This window comes from Bactrocera dorsalis, chromosome 4 (genome assembly GCF_023373825.1).
Source record: "Bactrocera dorsalis isolate Fly_Bdor chromosome 4, ASM2337382v1, whole genome shotgun sequence".
In the NCBI taxonomy this organism is placed as follows: domain Eukaryota; kingdom Metazoa; phylum Arthropoda; class Insecta; order Diptera; family Tephritidae; genus Bactrocera; species Bactrocera dorsalis.
In genome coordinates this window covers 74601537-74620948 of record NC_064306.1, presented here as the reverse complement: position 1 = coordinate 74620948, position 19412 = coordinate 74601537, and the positions used below count along the sequence as shown (strand labels likewise).

The 19412-nt window shown below is 32.1% G+C and overlaps 5 protein-coding genes across 5 annotated transcripts; 2 read left to right on the top strand and 3 right to left on the bottom strand.

Annotated features, from left to right (window-relative positions):
• The first annotated feature begins 2347 nt into the window (after positions 1 to 2347).
• Positions 2348 to 3323, top strand: LOC105228338 (uncharacterized). The gene is made up of 3 exons (XM_011208141.3): positions 2348 to 2529; positions 2711 to 2884; positions 2943 to 3323. The coding sequence occupies exons 1-3, from the start codon at positions 2472 to 2474 to the stop codon at positions 3158 to 3160; spliced, it is 450 nt and encodes a 149-aa protein (XP_011206443.1). The 5' UTR covers positions 2348 to 2471; the 3' UTR covers positions 3161 to 3323.
• On the bottom strand, positions 3279 to 5852 carry LOC105228337 (uncharacterized). Its single transcript, XM_011208139.4, has 6 exons — positions 5510 to 5852; positions 5405 to 5440; positions 4102 to 5253; positions 3851 to 4040; positions 3622 to 3786; positions 3279 to 3551 (listed from the first exon to the last, which is right to left on the bottom strand). Exons 1-6 carry the CDS (start codon positions 5633 to 5635, stop codon positions 3385 to 3387), a joined length of 1836 nt encoding a protein of 611 aa, XP_011206441.1. The 5' UTR covers positions 5636 to 5852; the 3' UTR covers positions 3279 to 3384.
• Positions 5853 to 6487: 635 nt separating this feature from the next.
• LOC105228336 (ATP synthase subunit delta, mitochondrial) lies at positions 6488 to 7518 on the top strand. The gene is made up of 4 exons (XM_011208138.4): positions 6488 to 6645; positions 6787 to 6990; positions 7059 to 7270; positions 7331 to 7518. Exons 2-4 carry the CDS (start codon positions 6792 to 6794, stop codon positions 7391 to 7393), a joined length of 474 nt encoding a protein of 157 aa, XP_011206440.1. The 5' UTR covers positions 6488 to 6645; positions 6787 to 6791; the 3' UTR covers positions 7394 to 7518.
• Positions 7519 to 9652: 2134 nt separating this feature from the next.
• On the bottom strand, positions 9653 to 11977 carry LOC105228335 (succinate dehydrogenase [ubiquinone] iron-sulfur subunit, mitochondrial). The gene has a single exon (XM_019991058.3). It carries the CDS (start codon positions 11197 to 11199, stop codon positions 10273 to 10275), a length of 927 nt encoding a protein of 308 aa, XP_019846617.1. The 5' UTR covers positions 11200 to 11977; the 3' UTR covers positions 9653 to 10272.
• Positions 11978 to 12124: 147 nt separating this feature from the next.
• On the bottom strand, positions 12125 to 15777 carry LOC105228334 (protein obstructor-E). Its single transcript, XM_019991056.3, has 4 exons — positions 15577 to 15777; positions 13128 to 13319; positions 12712 to 12915; positions 12125 to 12567 (listed from the first exon to the last, which is right to left on the bottom strand). The coding sequence occupies exons 1-4, from the start codon at positions 15635 to 15637 to the stop codon at positions 12311 to 12313; spliced, it is 714 nt and encodes a 237-aa protein (XP_019846615.2). The 5' UTR covers positions 15638 to 15777; the 3' UTR covers positions 12125 to 12310.
• Between the last annotated feature and the right edge of the window lie 3635 nt (positions 15778 to 19412).

The window sequence follows — 19412 nt, the reverse complement described above, 5'->3', positions numbered from 1 at the left end:
CGAACATACTCTCGTAGAACCCCCAAAAGGTAATCTAGTCACCGATGCCCAGAGCATACTTAATTTATGGAGGGAACACTTCTTGCCTCCAGCCTGCTGAATGGCAGTGAACGCACAACGCCAGGAGAAGGCGAACCCGATTCCCCAATCGATGACGACGGAGTAGACGTTCCATTGCCCGACCATGAAGAAGTTCGAATAGCAATTACCCGCCTGAAGAACAACAAAGCGGTGGGGGCCGATGGATTGCCGGTCGAGCTATTCAAACACGGCGGCGAAGAACTGATAAGGAGCATGCATCAGCTTCTTTGTAAAATATGGTCGGACGAAAGCATGCCCAACGTTTAGAATTTAAGTATACTATGCCCAATCCATAGAAAAGGAGACCCCACAATCTGCACCAACTACCGTGGGATAAGCCTCCTTAACATTGCATATAAGATTCTATCGAGCGTATTGTGTGAAAGATTAAAGCCCACCGTCAACAAACTGATTGGACCATATCAGTGTGGCTTTAGACCACGCGACTTGGCTCTCACGTCACTGTTGACAGTCATAACTTTGAAGTCGTAGATAATTTCGTCTATCTTGGAACCAGCGTAAACACCACCAACAATGTCAGCCTGGAAATCCAACGCAGGATAACTCTTGCCAACAAGTGAGGTCGGCAATTGAGAAACAAAGTCCTCTCTCGACGAACAAAAACCAAACTCTATAAGTCACTTATTATTCCTGTCCTGATATATGGTGCAGAGGCTTGGACGATGACAACAACTAATGAGTCGACGATGTGAGTTTTTGAGAGAAAAGTTCTGCGAAAGATTTATGGTCCTTTGCGCGTTGACCACGGCGAATATCGCATTCGATGGAACGATGAGCTGTACGAGATATACGACGACATTGACATAGTTCAGCGAATTAAAAGACAGCGGCTACGCTGGCTAGTTCATGTTGTCCGAATGGACGAAAACACTCCAGCTCTGAAAGTATTTGACGCTGTACCTGCCAGGGGAAGCAAAGGAAGAGGAAGACTTCCACTTCGTTGGAAGGACCAGGTGGAGAAGGACCTGGCTACGCTTGGAATATCCAATTGGCGCCACGTAGCGAAAAGAAGAAACGACTGGTGCGCTGTTGTTAACTCAGCTAAAAGGGGCCATCCATAAATTACGTCACACGAATTTAAAGACTTTTTCAAGCTGTAGGCTATAGTGATCCGATATTAGCGGAGAGAAAAGGACGAGTGCGATTTTTCAGATCGATTTCTCTAAAACTGAGGAGCTACCAAACAGACGTTTTCTTGTAGACGTTCCAAATTCAGTGACAATGTTAATAAACCCAATCCAGAGTGTATTTCAAAAACGCATAGGTATTACTGACGTGAGTTAAATATCATTCAAAAGTATCTAAATAATCAATTTCTAAGCAACCAACCCAAAAAATTATAAACAGTTACAATTTAATTATGCATCCTAGCGCAAATATCCCATAACCTTAAGAAAAGAATAACTGAAACTAAAAGGTCCTCTTATAATCAACACATTATGTTGATATGCCACACCTTAGATTAATCTATACAACAAACATGGACAACACGTCCTCAGTTGCAAAAATTAACTTTATTACACAGTTATTGAGACAGCTGCACAACTACATATGTAATTGTGTCCATAAGAACGCGTGTATTTTAATATTTGGCACATGTCGCTTGCAGTCTGTCGCGCTCTATGTGTTCAGCACTTGAGACGAACCCTTACGGTCATCTTTAGATATTTTAAATCAAGTTTTTTAGTTTTTAGTCCTCTATTTTATTTTTTAAAGAAGAATGCAAGTAATCATGGAAGTTATAGGAAAAAAATAGATCTAAAATGAACAAATATTGCAGATATAAAATGACAACTTTTTCAGCTTACCACCATGATCGGTTAACGTCGTACTATTTGTTAGCTCGATAATGTTATCAGAGGCAACATTGCCAAAAGAAACAATTTATTGCTTAATGAAATAATTTCCTCTAACTGTTGAATGACATCATGTACAAATTATCGCTCACTTATATAATTAATATTTATAAAAAAAAGTCTTTCAGTCTTTTTAAAATTATAGGTAAAAAACATTTCTGTTATTGATAATAATTTTATCTTGTAACAGCAAGGCCAAATAGTTTGCTATAGTTATTACCAGTACTACTAAGCCAAACTGCTTAAAATTTAAATATCGAAATATGTAAATATTAAAAAATACGTTGCCAATTAATACTTACTTGAAGTACTTATATCTTACTAAACATTTACTACAAATTATTGTATTTTTTATAATCAATATATTGCATTATACATAAAATATAAAGCTCTCATTCGACTTGGCAACTCCATGTAAATAAATACGTTGCGAAATTTCCATTCTATACATTAGATCGTTAATAAATTTATTTTTTAATCAAATTAAAGAAATACATCTAGTTGAAACTTGAAATGCATAAAAAAGTTCTAGTTGCTTCGTTATTGCTTCTTTTTATCCAAATGTCAAATGGCTAGTATTAAAAATGCATGGCGTTCGTGCTCTGTTGAAGTCTTTTGTTTTGTTGTTGGAAAAATATTCATTTACACATTGATACATATTAATTATTTTTTAATCATCAAATCCAACAAAACAAAGCTTTTTTGGTTGTTCTTTTAAGTCGACAAATCTAAACAATACTAATTTTTTTTAGGTTTGCTTCGTCGGTGTTTTCAATGTCGATCTAGAGGTGAACTTGGAAGCTGTAAAGATCCATTCTCATTTAATGCAACTGATGTTGAAAATGAACCCGGATTGTCGGCTGTACCATGTGCATCTGGATGGTGTGGGAAAGTAATTGAAGGTGGTGGCACATATGCCGTGGACGGTATACAGCAACTTTTAAAAATTTCAGTATTACACATTTATACACCTGTATTTTTTAGACTACGATCAAGCAATACAACGGATGTGTGTGCAACGAGGCCCTGATGACAATCAAGATCGCTGCGCCAACACAGTTTACAATTATAAAAAAGTGTATATGTGCTTTTGCCAAGGAGATTTATGCAACTCAAGTTCAAATATTAGCAGTCATTTTTGTTATTTGGTTATTGTAATAGTCGCCTTTATATGTAATATTTTCTTTTCTTTCCAACGATAAATTTAGATTAGGTGTTCCTCAACACTATCTAAATTAACTTATAAATACTGAATTTCTTTTATTCCCAGGAAGTTCCCGTTTAGCCTAGCTTAATATTTGAAGAACGCTTGAAAATATATACATACATAAGTCATAATATTGTTAATAAAAATGAAACGCGAAAGAGTGGAATTTTTATTTCAATTTACATATTAATTCTCCAAACAAAATTAGCACTGAAGCTTTTATCCAGAACTATCATTTTCTGGATCACATTTGATAGTATTAACAATATTGAACAGGTTGCGCATTTGCAATTTATACATTTTGCTTTCTTGCTGTAAATTCACTCGCCGATCCTTTTCATGAGCGAGTTTTTTTTCAAGCTCTTGTGCAGTGGAATGCAGAGCATCTGCTTTCAAAAAAATTAAATTAATCATTAGATAAATTTCTTTTGACTTAAGCAACGTTTAAAATCTCACCTTTACTAGATAAACTTGATCGTTGACGTTTACAAGCAGGACAAAGGTTCTGTAATACATTTCCTTGAACAGAAACATTTGAATGAGTAGTTGTTTTTTCATCTTCTTCTATATGACATAATTGATGGTAATATCCTTTGCATTCGAGACATTCATCAAAACAACCTGAAGCGATCAAAGCTTTAAATTGTAACACCTTAAACCTCAGTAGTTATTTTAATTTACATACCCCCACTTTTTAGGCATTCATTGCAGCAACGTTTTTCGTCTGGTGAGCTAGAGCTAGATCGAGAAGGTGCTTGGTTCTCATTTTTATCAGTATTAGTACGCTTCGGGCGTTTCGATTGTAAAACGCGTTTTACTTGTGGTGAAATAAGAAAAGCCTTGCGCTTTTTTTCTGGAGGAGGATAGCTACCATACTAAGAAACAAATATTTAACACATTAACTTTATATCAAAAATATTTTAATTGTAATTTTACCTCAATGCGGCCATAGTGAAAATCAGCACGTTCGTTGTTATGGACAGTACGACGTTTACGTTTCGAACGACGTTGTTGCATCTGAACGAGCATTATTGGGGTAAAAAGTTGAAACAAACGTAAAAACATTTCTTGTCCGTAATGTTCGGGAAGAGTTCGAAGTTCAGTCGAATCCATGACAGCCCATTGGCATTGGGGTGTGGTTTGAAGTCTTTCAGGATTAGAATCATCAGAAGATGAATTTAATTCTGATGTATTTTTTTCTCTTGCGACTATTGCACCCGTTATTACATTTCCAGCAGTATTTTTTGAAGATCTTGTTCTGACTTCATACTTTCGTTGAGAATGTGTTACCGATTCTAAAGAAGTAGAGACAGGACAAACCGAAGTCGAGGAAGTGGGTATAGCTCGCGCTATCATGCTTGCAGCTGCTTTTGCTACCATATTTTCAGTACGCGCTTTATTAAGAGCTTGACGGAGATTTAGGCGGCTTATTTTTACGTTCTTAGAAACAGGTAAATCTTCTAATGGCTCAATAGATTCGTTACTTTTATGTGACGTACCGGGAAAATCGGATACATCTTCTAGCGGCAGTACATCATCCTTTAATGCCTCATCATTACTTTTTTCTTCCACAAGGTTCATTTGCAGGAATTTGGAAGCGTCGGTAAAGCGCCCGCTGCCAACCAATCGTTGTGAAATTGGTTTTAGTAAAGACATTTGAGACAAACTATTTGAATTTCCCCCAGGACCTTGCAAATGGAAGGCATCATTACTATTTGCGCTAAAATCATCAATCAAGTCACCTGAAGACAAAATTTGATTATGGTCTTCATCCGAATCTTCAATTTCATATACTATCTTCTCTTTCTGTACTTCAAAATACTTTTCGATTAACTTTTGTTCCGTATTACGAAAAAGTACCGTTGCGGGTAATATTTCAATAGTAAGGTCATTTATAAGTGGTACCACCTCCTTGGAAATTGTAGAATTTATTGCTTCATAATCGATGAGGACGTCATTCCTTTTCAACATTTTCGTGAATTCATCAACTATACGACGTAGTCGTAAAAATAGAAAATGCTGCTCAGCATTTATTTCGTAAATCTCCGATTCAATTTCTTCCAAAATACGTTGTTTTTGAGCGGGATCCTGCAAAATATTAGTTATATTTTTTGGTAATACACATAATTATAATCCTTCATTTCTAAAAATACATAGTATACTTAATATAATGAATATCTTACGACAATATTGGAAAGAGTATTAACTTAAATAACGCGCAAATTCTGTCTTAACTTACGGCATCTTCCTCCTGGTTAAAAACGTCGATCACCATCTAAAATATACAGCAGTTCATAAAGTTTTAATACATGTGATAATTATTTACATACAAAATAAATCATACCTGATGGACCTTAATATGAGCCTTTAAAGAGCGCTGACAGTAAACAATATCATTCCTTATTTCTTTGGGAAATTTAAAGAAATTATCCAAATAATATTGAAAAACACGCGAATTCACTGTCATCATCTTTAGCAAAAAAATTTGCAAGGTTAAATCAATTTATGATTAAACGAGGACGTTGATACTTGTGATAAAAAAGTCTTTTAAAATAGTCATCCAGTTCCAACTTCCGCTTTGAAATCAAGATTTTGTGATCATAGACAAAATCACAACAATATTTTATTTAAGAAGTAACTTACAACTTCTGTCAAGGAATGCCAATTTCGATACATTTTTTTATAACAATCGATTCAGAGAAGACGATTCCTAGAGAAAATAATATACTTTCTAACCAGTGCTACCCTTTAATGCATCTTAAGTAAATTATAATTCCTCGCATTTTATTTATAAAAAACTAAATATAAAGTTTTAAGTAAATTATCATTGAAATTGACAGAGAACATATTCTCTAATTGAACTACATTAATTTGGTTAAGTTTATTCATTAAAATTAACAACAGAAGGCACGATAATCATTCGCTTAACTTAGAAATTATTTAACTATTTAACCAGAGGGCATAAAATAATTCTCATTTTTGTATCAGAGAATATAATGTGTTTTACATTCTCTAATTCAATTTACACCTTCTCAGATTAAATTATTTAACATATTATCAGAGAACGTATATTTACGTTCTCTGGTGGAAACGAAACTCATCAACAAAAGATGTCGCTATTAAGACAATACAGTACAGAGAAGTTCAATTTATTAAAATAAATAGTTTTTTGTGATCATAGTTTAGGGTAAGAATTTTCATTTGATTTTTGGTTTGAACAGAATATTTTTGCTTTTTTTTACACAACAAAACATTGCGATATTGTATGAATGTAAAAGTTTATAAAATCGTATTCATTATGTTTTGATATGTTAGATAGTGTGGCAACTCTACCGATCACTTCTCGGTAATAATTATGTTATCGAATATTATATGAAATAGTGCCGATTTCAAAGCTTTCCGTGTGTGGTTCTGAAAAACACAGTTTTGTATATTTTTAACAAATTATTCGGTCATTGCAATTTTTTGCTTTTAAAACATGTAAGATTATTTATATAACAAGTGATTTAGTAATATTAAAAGAAGTGCTCAATTAGGAAATTTATTTGTGGACTGCACCGGTTCCTAACCTTCAACATTACATAATATCGATTGGCATATTGAATATGTTTTTTATTGCAGATAAAATGTCGTTTGTTCGGAATGCTCGTTATTTAATGGGGCGTAGCATCCATAATATACAAAAGCGCGGATTTGCTGATGAGATGAAACTTACTTTCGCTGCTGCTAATCAAACATTTTATGATCAATCGGAGGTTCGTCAGATTGATGTTCCTTCATTCAGCGGAAGTTTTGGTATTCTTGCAAAACACGTACCCACTTTAGGTAAGAGTAACTACAAAAAATACCTGAGTATAAATTTATATAATTTTTATTTAATGTTTATTTTTCAGCCGTTTTGAAGCCTGGTGTGGTGCAGGTCATTGAAAACGATGGAAAAACCTCAAAATATTTTGTATCAAGTGGCTCAATAACAGTAAATGAAGACTCATCTGTTCAAGTTTTGGCTGAGGAAGCGCATAAGGTCGAGGATATTGACGTTTCTGAAGCGAAACAGCTTTTGTCACAATATCAATCACAATTAAATTCTGCTTCCAGTGAAGAAGTAAGAGTGTTCATGTTTCTTTATAATAAATTTTTGATTAATTATTTTACTTTCATTCAGGCCAAAGCGGAAGCAGCCATAGCTATTGAATGTGCAGAGGCTCTTGTCCGCGCTGCAGAATAAAATTGATTATTTTCTCTACATCGTTAAGGTCATAGAAAATGGTATACCAAATGAATGTCTGTTTGAATGTTCAAACTGAAACTCATACTTAAAGTTTGAATAAACTATAAAAATGTCGACATGTGGTGATTTCATAGTTCTTTTTTGTTTCTAAAATAAAATAGGATAATTAAGCCAACCAAGTGAAAATATTACATGGGCAAATCGCGTATGTGTAATTGAAACGATTTTCGAATATAATATAGTTTCAAAATAATTACAGGAAATGAAACAATATATATACATATGTTTTTTTTTTCATATGTGAGTTTCCGTGCTTTTTTCACCTACAGTTCAGGTAATTTTATCATAACGTTTCTAACATCTAGAAAGAAACGTTGGCTTCAAGATTTTTTAAAATTGCCAAATTTTTTTATGGTGTTAATTATGCATGTCTCTGAAATACGAAAACATTTTTAGCTGTATTTATTGCTTACTTTGTGTGTAAATTCTTGACCAAAAACAGTACTGTAACGATGCTCGAGACTCGATATTATTCCGACATGGCTCCGTGAGACTTTTCTTTTTCCAGAAATGCGGATAATTTCTTCAAAAAGTGAAAGCACATCGTACTTATACAATTAACGACAATAAATAGAATCAAAAGTTTTGTTTTAAAGCAATGTTAATATTTTTTAAAATTTTTCATGTATGTAGTAACTTTTCCTCACAATAAAAATAAGGAAAGGAAAGTTAACTGTAATTAAAAAAGTGTAAATAGCGTGCCTCGCGCTTAATAACAAAATCATTAACGAAATGGTTCAATAAGCGAAAAATATTGAGTTAAAAAAGCGTAATAAGTATTTATATTAACTTAATTAGATCTGTGGAATGAAAATTCATATGGGTCGAGCAAAACATTGTTCATAGAAGGAAAGATTGTGCGTCCAAAATTTGCAAAGAATGGGTCACACGGAAAGGGGAATTGCAAACATATTGATATATGATATATGTCCTAAAAACTTGTGTTTGATGCCTCGAAATTTCTGAAAAAAGGTAAAAAAAATGTCGATGCGCTATCCGTTTGAGGCTACTGCAGTCAAGAAGAATTAGTTGCATAAATTTCTTCAAGAACAATAAGAAGACGACTTGTGGAGAAACATCTCTTTGGCATATTATCCGGAAAGGTGCCAAAGATGAGGAAACGGCATAGATGCAATAGTATTCAGTTTGCAAAATGACACAATAATTAGGGTGAAAAAAATAGTTCGACATTCTATGTAAGATTTATGGCTTGGCCAGCGCAATCACCAGATTTGAATCCAGTCGAAAAGTTAATTAAAATATTGGACGCGTTAAAGCGGAACTCCAATAGAAACGGCATAGATGCAATCGTATTCAGTTTGCAAAATGACATAATAATTAGGGTGAAAAAATGGTTTGATATTCTATGTAAGATTTATGGCTTGGCCAGCGCAATCACCAGATTTGAATCCAGTCGTAAAGTTAAGGAAATTTATTAAGGGGGTTTTTAACACATATCGGGGATATCAAACGAATTAACAATTATTAGTAATAAAAATATAAATATATTAGGCAAATGTACTTAGAGAAGATTAACAAAGTAAAGAAATATTTATTTTATTTCTCCTTATGATCAGAGGATTATTAGAAGTATGCCTTCCTTTCATAGCGTAAATTTTTGAATTTTTGATTTTAAAGACTTTCTTGGTATAAATGTGAAAAAGCAACACCATCTACCAAAATGAGAGAAGGAATAACAAAACGGTGATTACTTTAGCACCTATGAATTTGGATATTCATCCGCAGTTTCGGCTACGACATGTAAAGATTTTGAAATCCTAAATCTATCTTACGGGAAAACTAACGAAATCGTTAAGTAGTTGTACGCTATTAGCGGAAGTGCAGTCTAGCTGAAGATCTGTGTAATACTCCAGACACGTTAGTAAAATCGCAAAAATCTCTTAGAGAACCAAATATAGTTACTCTAGTAGTTTTTCGTCATCAAAAGAAATGCGACTGTAATGTAATTGGAGTACATACTAGAATTGAAAAAAAGTTGTCGTTGTTGCAGCAGGAAAAAACATCTCTTAAGCAGTTTATTTGGTATGTCAGGGTCGGTTCTTGATATCTATCCACGTGGAAACGGGGATCTTCAGCGGTGGTTCCCGGAAAAATATCCTAAAATAAATAAATATAAATTTAGTAGTGGAAAAATTATATTATACCACTAGTAGATACGGCCATGCGTTGCGGTAAATATAATGTACAATAAATACTATTAATTTTGAAAATGATTGATGCAAACATTTGTCAATAAAAGAAATAATGAACTTTTGGAATTTAGTTTTTGGAAATTATTATTTATTTATATTATTTAAATATATTATTTAGTTATGAATTGTTTTAATATAATTGAGATATAAATTATTCTATCTTTTAAGTTGGAACAAACATAGTCTGTTATATTTGACTGTTATAGGTTGAGTAACTTAGGGGTTTATCCCGGACAAAACTTGTTAAGCAAAACTTTGTTCTCAAACACTTGCCTCCTCGCTATTTTACATATTTATTAAAACATTTTTTTTTTGGCGCTATGCACAAGTTATATTCAATTAGTTTTCTTTAACGCCTATTTAAGGCGTTTCTTCGTATATGGCAACAGCAATTTGCTAACGTGTAGAAAGTTTTAATTTATTTATTCTGAGGTTAAAAGATAAAAACATAAATCATATTCAAACAGAGATTAATAATCAAATCATATAGTTCTTATTAATTATCAAAAATACCCGGTATCTATGACTTCATGTTTGCTTATTAAAACAGCAAACATACAAATAGGATAGAAAAAATGACTTGGGATTTTTTTCATTAATTATCTACTTCTGAAGCTTAATTGTGTCTAGTAGAGCAGTTGGTTTCGATTTCAAACCACACAATAATTGCTTTAATTTAATAATGGCTTTACCAGGATTAAGCCCTTTTGGGCAGGTATTTGTGCAATTCAAAATAGTGTGGCAACGATAAATACTATATGGGTCTTTTATCTGCTTCAAGCGTTCTTCAGTAACATTATCTCGAGAGTCTACAACCCATCGATAGACCTGCATTAAAACCGCTGGTCCCAAATATCTATCTCCATTCCACCAGTAAGATGGGCATGACGACGTACAACAAGCACAGAGGATGCATTCATAAAGCCCATCTAATTTTTTGCGATCTTCAAGGTGCTGTAAATACTGCGCTTTTCCTATTGCGCCTTTAATAGTATCCTTACGTTGAAGCCATGGCTTAATTGAACGGTATTGAGCATAAAAGTGTCCTAAATCTGGAACAAGATCCCGAACCACATACATATGTGGCAATGGATATATTTTTAATATTCGTGAAGGATTTCTATCAATTTTACTCGTACACGCCAATGAATTAATACCCGCAATGTTCATAGCACATGAACCACAGATTCCTTCTCGGCAGGATCGTCTGAAAGTCAATGTTTGATCCATTTCGTTTTTAATTTTGATTAGGGCATCAAGAACCATTACTCCACATTTCTGTAGATCTATATGGTAAGTTTGAAGTCGAGGTGTTTTCCCAGGCTGCCAGCGATAAATCTGAATTGTCTTTATAAGGGCAGTATTTTTCCTGTCGTTTGCTACGGTTGTTTCTTTAACTGCTGATATCTTAGAAAAACTTTTGGCATGTGTGTTTTTTCTATGAATTAGTTCTTCACATATATAATTGCACGCACATTTAGTTACCCGGCAATGTCCGCTAGAATTTATTAATATTCGACCGCTTAACATTTTGCAAACAAGATATTATGAAATATTTGCTTCTTATATAAAGTGAAGTGAAATTTAATATATATAATTTAAGGCATACTTTTCATCACCTACTCTAAACTTATGGAAGCCATATATTTTTGTAGTGGGTAGTTATTCTTCAAAAATACAAACATGGAACTAATACCGCAATAAGAATTTTATTATGTCTAACATGAGAGGAATGGTTCGCGTATTCCTTTAATAATGAACACTGATTAAATACGCCGAATAAGCTTTTAATTCTTAAAAAATAAGAGATAATATTACTTTGGTTTAATGGTTGCACCTGATGGGCATTCTAAGTTGAAAAGAAAGATTGTAACTTAAGATTTTGAGTCCTCCTACTAAAAATGTATATTTTAAGTATTAATATTATAATTTTGGTCCCGAAATAGGTCAGGCTTCACATACTTGTACATATTTATGTATCATATATCGTTCTGCCACGACCTCTTTGGCTTTGTTAATGATTCCTGCTTACTGGTTCCCTAAATTAAGATGACGTTTTGTAAATAATATATTTAAAATTACTTTAAAATAATCGCCTGAACCAAACAAATTAATACTACACTCAGCAATTTACCTCTACATTTTTGCCAATTTGATAATATAAATTTTTTTAATGTTCGAATGAGATTTTAATTCGAACAGAGGTATACAAGTTGTATATATGCGTACCAGGGATAATTCCTTTCATCTTCGCTTGTATATATAATGTGCCACAGAGATTTGTAATCAAAAATAGAGCAAACTTCTAACAGCTTTTTTTTTTTTTTACATTCTTACCTGAGTTTATTGATCTCTCGTAACTTGTACTGCAAAACAAATTAGATCAGCTGGATATTCTATAACAAATATACCATTCGATCTTAGTAATTCCATATTTTAATTATGAACTTATAAATTATAAAATATATGACTTATTTATTTAATATCCACAGATATTGTACTTCTAAAACACGATTCATAATTTGAAAAGTGTTCATATACATACGTAGTGTCTGGTAAGAGTAGATAACCACAGATCTTGGAGTAGAACATAAAATATACATATTTACATCGACACACGTATGTGTAATAAAATCTATTGTTATTCTTTTTTGTCATCGGAATCCTTGTACCAATCTTCACAACCGGGAACATTTTCAGGAGCATCACACATTTCCGTTTCTTCATTGTAGACTTCGCCTAATTGACAGGCTAGATCGCGTGGATCTTCCCCATTTAAGCAGACATGGAATTTTTGACAGTCTGTAGGATGGGGGAACTTCGGATGAGTAACTACCTGACCTTTATCATCATTCTTTGGGCGATCCTTCGGGCACACAAATCCGGTCGGAGATTTTTCTAAACCAAACGAAAGTAATTAAAAATACAAGTGTGTAGAAAATATGATTGTTATATGTATGTATATACTACGAGTATATACGTAGCACAGCAGATTTTAAGATAATTAAAATTTTCTTTCCCTATAAAAGAGGTACTACTTACTCTGTGGTGCTTCGCAACCTTCACGTTTCGCAGTATCTGGCCAAACACAAGTTCCACCAAATTCATCAAAGTGCAATCCAACAGTACATTTCATTTCTAAAGCATCTCCATCAATACAATTGTAAAAAATATCACATACAGAAGAATCAGGATGTGCGAAGAATCCGTTTTTACGAGGACAAAATTTAGAAGATTTTGGCTCCTCTGTAATTTAAAGTAATTATTGAAATAAAAATAGTTCAAAAATATATTTATATGAAAAAATATATTTAATATATACAGAAGTACATATGTATATAATTATATAACAATTCTTGTTTATTTTAAATTTATGAAGTCATGATTTTATTATCTGAATTTTGCAAAACTTCTTAACGTAAGCATATATAGATATTAAAATAAAGATTAAAACTTACGCAATTCAGTTCGGTCACCGCAATCTACATTGAAAGGTTGATCACACTTATTGATGTGCCTATTGAGCGGATCGAACACTAAGCCATCTGGGCACAACTTTTCTTTTGCTACGCCATCATTACATTGATAGTATTTATCACACTGAACATCATCAGGATATTCGCCCTCAGGTTTGGGACATTGGAATGCACCTTAAATAAATGAATTTAATAAAAAAATTTAGAATTATGCTTAACTGAATTAGAGTGCAGCATCGGTAAATATGTATGTATGTATAAATATTATTATCCCAAAGATTTACAGAAATCCAATGAAGAATAATGATTCTATAACTGATAATGTGGTAAACACCTTAAATGAAGTAATTTTAGAAATGAATAAATATTACTTTATGTAAAATGTAAAAATAAAAATTGTTTCAAACTTTACTCCTTATACATGTATTGGTAATGTTATGTGAAGTACCTTAATGGAACTCAGCTAACATCTTTTTTATATAGATAAAATCTGGTCAATACTACCCTTATGTCTTATATACAAAATGTAAGATTTTCAAACTTCCGGTTGGCTTAATACCGTATATATCGTTCATTATGTAAGATATCGTAAAAAAATTAAATTAAATTATTATACTTTAGTTTAATACTCAATATATGTATCTAAAATGATTTATACTATGCTTTTCGTTACTCTATCAATCCGTATGCCGAATATATCGGTCAGTGTGTGAGTTATTTCTTTATAAATATATCCTGTACAGTGATATCCGCTTTGAAGCTGTATTTAAACCATTTAGATCAAAAATGGTTATATAAATCAAATGAAGTGGACAACTCCTCTTTTTTTAAAACTATTATAAATTTACAGTTTAGTTCTGAATATGAATAGAGTGAGTCTTGACCTTAGTCTAAATGTCATATCCTTAACATAATGAGTTCCGTTTCTCTGAATGACGTTTTGCACATCAACTCAATATACTGAAATTATTATCTTCGGTTTTGTTTATATAAGGTATATCTTATTTGAAGATAATTTTAATATAATTTTTGCTGGCGGGAGATAGTCTGTTTCGTCGAACAATTAATGTTGAATTCTTCCGCAACATTTTTTTATGCAATATATATAGTTTTGCCAACAACTGAAATCATTTCCTTGGTTTTGATCCTTCCAAGTTGCAAGAGTATGAAATTTTCAGTTGTACCAGTGTTTAGTCCTTCCTTACTTGTTTTCGATTAATTTAATTAATTTTGTGCATGTACATATATCAAGAAATATGCCAGGACAACAAAATTTGGCTTTGATAGTAACAATTCGCAAGACTCCAAACTCCCGGTGTCGATCGAAGAATAACTACATGCTTCTGCTGACGCCTATCTTATCAAGAAAATTTATTTACTTATTATTTTCCTAAAATACCGATACTTTATTCCTAATTCTGAGCCTGAGGACCTACTTAAAAACCGTGACGTAAATTGGATATTTAAAAATTTTAGTTCGAATATAAGAAAAATGTGTATATAAATTTAACCTTTGCAACTTTATTTTGAAAAAGAAAAAATTAACATCGGTGTAAAAAAGCAACAATATGTTCTATGAGAATTCGTTTGACAAGAAATAAAAATAACAACTAAGCTACAATGCAAAAATATTGTATTTAGTCCAATTGTAATACCATGGTTTTAAGATATATGTATATGTATATATGTATACATGTATGCATTTTGCGAATTGTAATGATTTGATATGCGTACATTATGGTAGGTATACTAGTAAAGCTGGTTCCATATGAAACACTCCCTTCCTATTTATCTTTCAACATAATTATTATTACATACATTATGAGTATACAATGTAGTATATGAGCAAAGTCATTTCTTCTTCAATTTCATACATATACATATTATATTATGTTGGTGCATATGCAACATTTTATTGGATGTTCGTATGGAACCAACCTAAATATGCAAATGACTATTTGTATCAATGATTATATTTAGTATTATTTATATCTTCATGAGAGTAATTATGCAAATTTATTCAATGCATTAAAACTCTGACGTCTATATATGAATATCCGAGTATGTATGTATATTAAATATTTTTAGCACAACCATTACTTGTTACTGGGCAAAATGAGAACGACTAAACAAGTTTGTGATTTTAAGGTTAAAATTTGAGTTTCGTAATAATACCAATTGCTCAAGGTGATATAAATTTTTGTAAATTTAAACTAAAATCCATGCACACATATGATAATATACATACACATTTCTGACTTTTTACTTTCTCCATATACAAATAAATGCACTCACCATTAGTGCATAAATATGTAAATATAAATGTAATGAAAGACTCACTGAATAGCAATTAAATGCTACGCCAACTACATATTAACAACTACATAAATTATATTTGAAAAAAATTAAACAGTATTTCCAAATAACTTACTTTCCGCTACGATGCACACCGTCAAAGTGACAAGTGTTAAATACAGAAACGAATATTTCATTTTGATATTTATATTTAGTTATAAAATAATTTCACAAATAATTTTAATAGTAAATAAAAGTGGTCTTTTCGTACTACTACACCGTACGACAAGTGACTACAAACTATTTTTCTTTGCCCACGATACCGACTTTTGAAGACTTTTATTGTATCCAGCATGTTAATTTATAAACGAGTTGACTCTCTTTATTAGTTTTTCTGTTGTGTGGCAAAACAACTTTAAAATCCAGTTTGTTAACAAAATGCATAAAGTACAAATACTTGGACTGGTCAATAGCAAGCGATATGGATAATTGCTAACTTACACATATACATATTTTCTTGGAATCGGTATAAAAGTCGCGAAATACATATATGTAAAAGTACATAATTATATTTTTCAATTCTTTTACAGCTCTCCAGAAGATACGAAGACTCTTATTCAGCCAAAGAGAGATAATAAATGTAAATTTATTTACATATGCGCCATTCTATACGCGTTGTACATTATGTTCAAATTTTATGTGCGTGGTCTCCCAAATATGATGGCAATGCTATACTGATTATTGTGTTTGGATAACGTAAGTATTGTCTAAAATTGTTTAGGTCAAATTATGTCGGGATATCATAAGCACCAATAGCACGTTTTTATATACGTAATATGTATAAACAAGTATTAGCTAAGTTCGGGTGTAACCGAATATTTTGCAAGAATCAAGCCCGGAAAATTCCTTCAGGTGCTGGCTAACTTTATATTAAAAAATGTTGCGAAAGAATTCGACAATCATTATTAGATGAAATGGTGAATAAATTACTATTCAATTTGTCATCTCTTTGACTTATATATCTTGCAAGCCATTAAGTTAGACTTAGTTTTATTGCTATCTTTCAGTCCGCGTCAGCTAAAATTGAATTAAAATATCTTCAAATAGGATGTATAGTAACGTACATATGTACATATATACATGCGATATTAACTCAACCGAAGAGGCTAAATTCAATACATATGTATATTGAAAAATGTCAACCAGACGATAGAAATTTATTATATTATATTACGAATATGAGGTTTAAACAAAAGTCTAGACCAATTTCATTCTAATTCAGCACTTAACTATAATTTTTAAGATAACCTGTTTAGTAATTTATAAGTGGAAAACGGAAAATCAATTTATAAGGTATATTTGGGGCATAGGAAAGGATGGCATTATTATAATCAGTCAGTTTTTTAATACTCGAGAAGCAATTTTATATATAAATATACGTATATACGTAATACTCATAAAACTTGTTAGAATAACGAAAATCATTATAAGTAGTATATGGTAGTATTAATTCGATTTTATCCATTTTTATCACACAGTAACAAATGTACTTAGCATTTCATCAAAGTCAGCCGGATGTTCGAAAATTAGTTATTTTGGAGTAAAGTTTTCGCCATCCATTTTTGTTATGAGCTAAACATGCTCTCTCAATTTTTTTATTAGGTATATTGGAGCTTAGGAAAGTATTGACCCAATTCAACACTGTTTTCGCATATATGTAATACCCTGAATTTCAATTAAATATATCTCGCACATTGACCAATATCTTTGTTAAAGGTTAAATATATGTACTGGGGTCCAAATATTCGGTAATAGGGTCTTGATCAGTTTTGGTTCGATTTCGATCATTTGTCACTCCATCGTCCATTTTTGACACCGGCTCTTATAAAGCTCTCTTGTCCCATATAAGTGTTAAAGTTAATGTCTCTGACTCATTTGGTTATATAACTATAACAATTTTAGTAGTTTTTTTACAAAACCGTTATATGGAGATTGGGTGGGGTTATCATTCAATTTCAATAAATATTACATTAGTGTAAAATCGGTTGAAAAGGTTTGCCTCGTACTAATTCAGATAATACATTCATCTTGACTAGTTTGGAAGATACATAAATTAAACTTCTTAGGAGGCGGGACTTGCCCACTTCTTTAAGTTTTCCAAACCACAGGTGCCCCTCCTTAATGTGCTCCATATAATAGCGATTGTCAGAATGCTTTCTATTCAAATCAAATATTCATATATTATATGTAGATAGTTAGTATTGGTATAAGTTTTAAATAAACTAACATATCAATGCAGTAGGGCACAGTCTTTACAAATTTAAATCTTCGTAAAGTATGCTTCTAATATTTTTGGCACATAATACAAAAATTCCGTACAAAGATAATTATAGGATTCCACTCAGAGAAAAATGAGGATTATTGAAATTAAAGTTCACTTTTCTAATATCCCTGAAGGTATTTGTTGAAATAGATACTGGATTTATTGAAATTTATATTGATCTCAAACATCACATGGAGAAAAAAAAGGAAAACTTTGACATAAAATTGATGATTCTTATTAAGAAAGAACTATTTTTATTGGAATAATATAATTAAACTATCACGGTCAAGTCCCGTAAAGTGGGTTTAAATCAAAATTTTCGTTAATTTAACATTTTCACCTACTTTTAATTTGAGACCATTTTAAATACCGTCAGATTCTCTTATTTTATAATATTGTATATAATTAAGTACCACTGAAGGTGTCGAATTTAAACTAGTGGCTCTAATCAGAATATAATATTTATATTTATCATCATATTTAAGACGTAGTTAAAAGATCTAGATATAATGTTATCTGCCAAGTTGCTATTAAGCTGCAGCTGATATGAGATTTTAACTTAAAGTAGGCTATGTCATGCTCACTGTCTATTCTCTTATCGATTCACATGAAAACCGAGTGTACTATCTTAATGGTTACATTATAGAATGAGAACAAACAACAAAAATAAAATGTAAATACTTATTAAAAGTCCATTTACCACTTGATTTTTTTTTCACTATTTTCAAATTTTTCGTTCTTTGGGTAACTTTTATATGGATTTAATAGAATACGGGGAATATATAGATATATATATATATGTATAACGCTGTCAGTTCGACTGGTTATCTTCCTTCTCAGACCTGTCCTTTTCTTTGTCTCCAAGCGGTCCTCCTGATTCTTTTTTTTTAATAAATTGGGCACCGAGGGATGACTACAGCCGATTCTTCTAGAAATGTCTCTACATGAAACTCCTTCTTCTGCCAAAGTGAAAATAACCATTTTTTCATCGCGAGCCAGTCGTTGGTATTTGGAGCTCATTTTGTATGCCTTCCGACTTAACGATTAATATATGTTTGACACAACTTATTTTTTTTTAAATATTTTATATTTGTGTAAGTCAAAGATCACTTCGTTAACGGAAAAATTCCATTACCGCAACAAGTACCGTTACAATGAGTGATAGAACACGTGTTCGCTAGAAATTTCTTAATGGTAAGTTACGCTTGGCCGCGGGTGTATATACATACATACTCATACACTGACAGACAAGTTATAGCTTGCGCGGACGGAGGACAGATATTCACACGGATTTAATTTTTTCTCGTCATCCTGATCATTTATATATCGCTCATTTGCTGCAAGACCGGCATAATTCAAAAAACGTGATTTTTGAGTTAATGCTGCAGAATTGTTCGTTATATCATACTTCATGTTGAGTGAAAAATTCATATGAATACCTCTTATATGCTCCGCTTGAGAAGAGGTGTAAGGTTGGAGTCACCGTGTAAGGTTGTAGTAAGTTGAAAACTTTAAACGCGTTTTCTGGCGAATCGATTTTTTTGACTTATGCCGGTCTTGCAGCAAATGAGCGATATGTATATATAACCCTATATCTAACTCGTTTAGTTTTGGGGGATATGTACAACCGTTAGGCAAACAAAACTATA

Coding starts and splice junctions, on each gene's coding strand:
- LOC105228334 (XM_019991056.3), bottom strand. CDS start 15,637: ATGAAATATTCGTTTCTGTATTTAACACTTGTCACTTTGACGGTGTGC. Junction 12,916..13,127: donor CGGTGACCGAACTGAATTGC/GTAAGTTTTAAT, acceptor TTTAAATTACAG/AGGAGCCAAAATCTTCTAAA. Junction 12,568..12,711: donor AGGTTGCGAAGCACCACAGA/GTAAGTAGTACC, acceptor CGTTTGGTTTAG/AAAAATCTCCGACCGGATTT.
- LOC105228338 (XM_011208141.3), top strand. CDS start 2,472: ATGCATAAAAAAGTTCTAGTTGCTTCGTTATTGCTTCTTTTTATCCAA. Junction 2,530..2,710: donor TTTTATCCAAATGTCAAATG/GCTAGTATTAAA, acceptor AATTTTTTTTAG/GTTTGCTTCGTCGGTGTTTT. Junction 2,885..2,942: donor TGGCACATATGCCGTGGACG/GTATACAGCAAC, acceptor TGTATTTTTTAG/ACTACGATCAAGCAATACAA.
- LOC105228335 (XM_019991058.3), bottom strand. CDS start 11,199: ATGTTAAGCGGTCGAATATTAATAAATTCTAGCGGACATTGCCGGGTA.
- LOC105228337 (XM_011208139.4), bottom strand. CDS start 5,635: ATGATGACAGTGAATTCGCGTGTTTTTCAATATTATTTGGATAATTTC. Junction 5,441..5,509: donor CTCATATTAAGGTCCATCAG/GTATGATTTATT, acceptor TGTATATTTTAG/ATGGTGATCGACGTTTTTAA. Junction 4,041..4,101: donor TTCACTATGGCCGCATTGAG/GTAAAATTACAA, acceptor TTTGTTTCTTAG/TATGGTAGCTATCCTCCTCC.
- LOC105228336 (XM_011208138.4), top strand. CDS start 6,792: ATGTCGTTTGTTCGGAATGCTCGTTATTTAATGGGGCGTAGCATCCAT. Junction 6,991..7,058: donor AAAACACGTACCCACTTTAG/GTAAGAGTAACT, acceptor TTTATTTTTCAG/CCGTTTTGAAGCCTGGTGTG. Junction 7,271..7,330: donor ATTCTGCTTCCAGTGAAGAA/GTAAGAGTGTTC, acceptor ACTTTCATTCAG/GCCAAAGCGGAAGCAGCCAT.